The sequence below is a fragment of the Thalassophryne amazonica genome, chromosome 19 (genome assembly GCF_902500255.1).
Source record: "Thalassophryne amazonica chromosome 19, fThaAma1.1, whole genome shotgun sequence".
Classification (NCBI taxonomy): Eukaryota; Metazoa; Chordata; class Actinopteri; order Batrachoidiformes; family Batrachoididae; genus Thalassophryne; species Thalassophryne amazonica.
In genome coordinates, this window is record NC_047121.1 from 2,787,704 (window position 1) to 2,793,703 (window position 6,000).

Genomic DNA, 6,000 nt, shown 5'->3' on the forward strand with positions numbered 1-6,000 from the left:
TCCCTGAGCCTGGTTCTGCTGGAGGTTTCTTCCTGTTAAAAGGGAGTTTTTCCTTCCCACTGTAGCCAAGTGCTTGCTCACAGGGGGTCGTTTTGACCATTGGGGTTTTACATAATTATTGTATGGCCTTGCCTTACAATATAAAGCGCCTTGGGGCAACTGTTTGTTGTGATTTGGCGCTATATAAAAAAAAAATTGATTGAATTGATTTATTTCTCAGAGTTGTGTCGCCATCTCTCGACAAACAGACCGCGTGACTCTGATGGTGACTGAATTTGATTTGTTTGTCCACACGGGTTGAATCAGTCTCACGTCTGGTCACGTCCTGACTCTGAACTGTGTATCTGCTCTGTTTCATTGAATATTTTACAAAGTGTCACTTATTTCAACCAAAGATTCTGGAGCCTTCTGTCAAGTCACATCTACTGCCCACAAAGACCACCTGAAGATCCCGACTGGTAACCAGACAGACAGACCAGCTGTCAGTTCCTCCCTCCAGAAAGGATCCATCCACCTACTGCAGCTGTGGGAGATCTCTGATCCTGGATCAAGATCACAGCAACACTCACCAATGATACTATCAGCCGAGGGTCTGCCTGGGGGACACAGTCACTCCACCAGGCCTGAGTGAATGTTTGACCTTTCAGCTCCTCTGCAGACAAATGATATCATCTCCGTCCTCTTTGAGGTCGGCTTGGTGCCGTTACTTTGGCGCTATGAGGGAATCTCCCAGTGTTGTCAGCCCCAGTGACACTGTGGATTTTGTCCTCTTCTCCCAGAGTGAATCTGCCAAATGTGTTCTCCGCTGCACTGTGCGGTGGAGAACACATTTGGAATCTTGCCTCATTGAACGTGTCTCTCCCGCAGAATGACACTTGCTGTTGCATCTGCCAGAAACCAACAAATGAAGACAGTAGGCTCAACGCATTTAACAAGAAGACCAGGACCTCAGTAAAGAAAGTCACCACCTCGTGCAAAATGTTGAAATCAGACAAATATGCCGACATCACAAACACAATAACACAAAGCCGTCATGAATCAACTCGTCATCATCTCATAAGAGTTACACCGCTGTCAAAGTGTCCGAAATCTGCCCTGAAATCAGATGACACACCTCCAACCACATGACCCAAAATTCAAACCAGAACCTGCAGCATCCTCCCAAAGGATGATGAAACGAAGGGGAAGTGATTGTTCTGTGGAAATAACAGCAAAAAGACGAAGGGGAAAGAGGAAACAAGAAATCATGTTCGACCGAAGGCTGAGTGTGAAACGCTTCTTCATGTCCATCAGTGAGAGTGTGAAGAGTTCGGTGAAGACGAGCGTCGACCCGACTGATGCACATTATTCATATTTACAGTTGTGCTCTAACGTTTACATCCTCTGGCAGAATGCTCAGGGAGTTTTTTGGCCATTTTTCAGAGAATATGAATGATAACACAGTAACTTTTTTTCTCTCATGGTTTGTGGTTGTGTGAAGCCATTTATTGTCAAACAGTTGTTTTTAAATTATAATGACAACAGAAACGACCCAAATGACCCTGATCTAAAGTTTCCGTCCCCCTGTTCTTCATACCGTGTGTTGCCCCCTTTAAGTCTGTTGTTGTTGTTGTGGTCGAGGCTCTCTGATGGTGAAGCTGCCACTCAATATGTCTCGGTCTTTATTTCTATCTGTTATGTAGAAATACAAACAGTATGACACTCTGTGGTAAATCTGTGTGGAGGAGACAGCTCTCAAAACCTGAAGGAGGAGAGTGAGGAAAGTCACCAAGACAACCAGAAGAAGCTTCTGTGGCTGTAACTGGAGAAATTCTGCATTTTGTATCATCAGTTATCCAGCTTCATGATGAAATGATACAGAGGAGGATTTTATTCAAAAGAAGAGCTGAAAGTTCAGTTACAATTTTCCAATCCAGCCACAGAAGCCTATAACTTCTTCTGGGTTCTCTGGGTGTCTTGGTGCCAATCCCCCCCCCCGTACAATTACAACTATTCTATGCCTGATATCATAGAAGTTGTTGCCCTTTCTCAAACCTCTGGAGCTGCACAAAGATCCTGTGGAGGCTCTTCCTCTTGTTCTTCCAGCCAAGACGTGGTGACTGAACAAAGTGCTCAGTGTTGGTCTCTGGTTTACTTGAGGTCAATGACATGATGTACGAGTAGACGCGTGTGGAGGAGATCAAGCAGATGTTGAGTCCTATTTGGCCCAGAACTTGCACAGACAGATCAGAGATTTTCCCGACACTGAACACTGGAGCAGGTTGCTGTGAGGTTATCACACATAGAGCCACGAGCAGCACCAGGCTTCACTGGGTTTTCGATCCTGTGCTTTGTTTATTGATCTACTGCAATTTCTTGCAGAAGCATCCGACATAGATTTTGGCAGCATCACATTGTCAACATACACGTCATTATCCTGACATGTTGTATCTTATTTCTTTAATCCTTACGTGAAGTCATCGCTCGTGAGCTGACCAGGTGACCTCAGGGGTTTGGGGCATTGACCTCACAGAGGTACCTCACTGATCACCACTGATCGGTTTAGATTGTGGTTAACTTTTTGTAGCTTGTTTTAGTTACGCCCCATAAAAAAAACATTAATCATGTTTGACATCAGAAAAAGTCATGAGAGAGGGGGGATTTTTTTTTTTTTGTTTTGTCTGATACAACAAGAGAAGATCTTCAAAAGAAGATGTGAAATTTCAGCCACAGTTTGCCAGAAGCTGTGCTGCCACATTTACTTTGAAAAGTTACTTCATGAGTTACTTTTTAGTTACCTTATACAGTTACTTCATTCGCAGCTGCAGCTGAATGTAACTAATAAGGTAACTAGTAATCTAACTAAAGCAACTAATGGGACAGAAGAAAATGTGAAAGAAAAAGTGAAGAAAGCAAAAAGAGTGAACAGAAAGTGTGAAACGCGTCCTGGGGTTGGTGCAGCTGCACAGGAAGCACAAAAAGGGAAGTGAGAAGGATTTGTTTACTGTGACGAGCTGCAGCAACTCGTCCAAAAGACACAAAAACAGCCTGGTTTGGAATCAAAGATCCTTCTCTCGTGTTTTATGTGAAAACATATCGATGTGAAACAAACTGAGGGTTCAGTTTGAATCCCGGCCAGGATCATTTAACCTTCTGCTCAGGTCACCACATCCACCACACAGCAGGACCACCCAGGGAGACCACCGGGCCAGCCCCACCTCTCCAAAGTAAGCACCTATCAGCTGCAGCCAGTTGAAATGTGGGTGTGTCCTTGACTGTGCTGGATTATGTCCAGAGAAATGGACAAAATGTCGTAGCTGGTGCTCGGCCACCACATAGGTCAGGGGTAGGCAACCTGTTCCAGAAAGAGCCATGAGGGTGCAGGTTTTCTTTGCAGCCACTGACTCCACCAGGTGATTTTACTGATTAACTGATTCCATCTGCTCAAAGTGATGTTAATCAGTAAAATCACCTGGTGGAGTCAGTGGCTGCAAAGAAAACCTGCACCCTCATGGCTCTTTCTGGAACAGGTTGCCTACCCCTGACATAGGTGATCCTCCTCATCTTGGTCTATTTGAGAATCCTCAGGAACCACTGGAAGGACTTTGTGCCAAACCAACAGTTCCTTGGAGGGACAGAGTACCAAAAAATATCCAGTCCTTACCTTTGGTCACTGGTCAGGGTTCAAGTCTCACAATCATACAGTAAGACAGGAAGCACCAAGACATCAAAGACTTTTGTACTATCAAGTCCAGGAAGTCATGAAGAGGCTGGTTTTTGGTCCAGATCCAGAACAATACACAAACCCAGACTCAGATTCCTCACTCAGCTCGCAAACGTGTATTTCGGCTCTAAATTTGAACAATTTAACATGGGCTTCTATGTCAATCTGCTTCTTTATGGAGCCACCCTCAAGTGGTCACTCAAGGAACTGCAATGTTTTTTTCTCTTCTGGTTGGTCTCATTTTGGGCATCCAGAGGTTAAAGTGATTGTTTAAAAAGAAAACAACAACCTGTAAATGTAGTTTGGTGAAAATGTTTCTTCTTGGACTGAAGGTTCCAGGTTTTATAGCATCATTCACCGAGCCTGATCTGAAGAACTTGTAGCTGTCCATACTCTTGTGGGCTGTCATTGTGTGTAAGGTGTGTAAGGTTCTCCACGAGGTACACCATGATGTGGCTGAACTCCAATGTCGCTCCAGGTGCAGTCAACAAAGAAAACAACACACCTGGTGCTGTGTACGGGTCACGAGTGCACAAAGCGGAAATTTTCTCCTTGTGTCGCTGTCATTCAGAACCAGAAAGATGCTTGGTCTGTTCACTTACTCCACTATCAGGTTCAGACACGATGAGTTTATCTCTAAGCTTGTCCCACATTTTGCAGTATGTATGTTGTTTCTTGTGTAAATAATCCTGGAAGCCCTCCACATGGCGATGGGGAGTGGCTCCTTATAACAGAAAGTAGGACTTTCGAACAAAGAAATTCTGTTTGTGCATATCTGCCCTTTGTTTTGGCTATTGATAAGAAAAAGTTCCCATCCATTCATAATCAAAGCAGTTGTGGGGGGGGGGGGGGGGGGGGGCATTTGTTGCATTGTTTTCACTGCAAAAAACAGTAAAAACAGTTGGAGTCTCAGTTTCTCACCAAAGACTTTAACAGCCACTAAGTTTGGGGTGGCTTCCTGCGGGGTTCATGGTGGCCGGTTGATTCTGTTATTTTTTATTTTTTTTGGTTGATTCTGTTATGATTAGGCAGAATCAGAGTCAAACAGAACCCCAAATAAGCAGACAGCCAGGACACAAAGCTCAGAATACAAAAACAACAATGTTTTAATAATCAAGGAAAGTGAGCAAAAGCCAAACAAGCAGGTGCAGAAATGTGAGTTCAACACCAAACGTGGCGGACAATCAAAGAGAGGTGAGATGGAGAGGACAAAACTAATGACCGCTGACAACAAGGGGGCCGATTAATCATACACAGGAAACACTGAAGAGACCACGAGACGTAACCACGACACATGAACGAAACACTAACTGACCAGCCAAAGACGGACAAACAGGTGCAGCTTAAAAGCAGAGCTCATGAGTGACAGGTGCAAACATCACAGTGGTCAGGATGTGACACAAACGTGTGAAATCCAAAAGGAACATAAAATGAAAAAACAGTGGAACTAAAAAGACGGCATGCAAAAAGATAAACAACTCAGACACTGATGAAATGACAACCCAAAGACTAAGGCAAGCAGCAAATAACTGTAGAAGGCAACAAATGGCAGAGAACACACATAACAACACTGATGAACAAAAACCACAACGACCTGGAGAACTGAGGACGAGGGACACAGAGACACGACGGGAGCAAAAACACAGAGATGTGATGGACTGGAACTGGGGAGGATTAGAACACAGATATTCTTAGTTTCTACTTTAAACAAAGTCATTAAAAACCACACACACACACACACGACAAATGTCCATAAGGGAGAAATCTTACCCCAAACTCTCCAACTCGTCTCTGACATCCTCACTGTACACACTCATGTCTGACTGACTGTCTGTCTCTGTGTCTTTCTCTGTAAGTCTCTGTCTCTCTCTCTCTCTCTCCGTCTGTCTCTCTCTCTCTCTCCGTCAGTCTCTCTCTCACCGTCTGTCTGTCTCTCTCTCTCCGTCAGTCTCTCTCTCACTGTCTGTCTGTCTCTCTCTCGCCGTCTGTCTCTCTCTCTCCATCAGTCTCTCTCTCGCCGTCAGTCTCTCTCTCTCCGTCAGTCTCTCTCTTGCCGTCTGTCTGTCTCTCTCTCTCTGTCAGTCTCTCTCACAGTCTGTCTCTCTCTCTGTCTGTCTGTGTCTCTCTCTCTGTCAGTCTCTCTCTCCCATGGTCTGTCTCTGTCTGTCTGTGTCTCTCTCTCTGTCAGTCTCTCTCTTGCCGTCTGTCTGTCTCTCTCTCTCTCCGTCAGTCTCTCTCTCACTGTCTGTCTGTCTCTCTCTCTCCGTCAGTCTCTCTCTTGCCGTCTGTCTGTCTCT

At 44.9% G+C, this 6,000-nt stretch overlaps 1 protein-coding gene across 2 annotated transcripts in view; it reads right to left on the reverse strand.

Moving 5' to 3' along the window:
• Window positions 1-5,629, reverse strand: part of dapp1 (dual adaptor of phosphotyrosine and 3-phosphoinositides) — a 46,970-nt gene extending 41,341 nt beyond the window's left edge. For both annotated transcript variants that reach the window (XM_034159722.1, XM_034159721.1), the window contains exon 1: window positions 5,474-5,629. In XM_034159722.1, coding sequence (XP_034015613.1) covers window positions 5,474-5,520 — 47 coding nt within the window. In that variant the 5' untranslated portion in view covers window positions 5,521-5,629. The remainder of the gene's footprint in view (window positions 1-5,473) is intronic.
• Window positions 5,630-6,000: the final 371 nt, after the last annotated feature.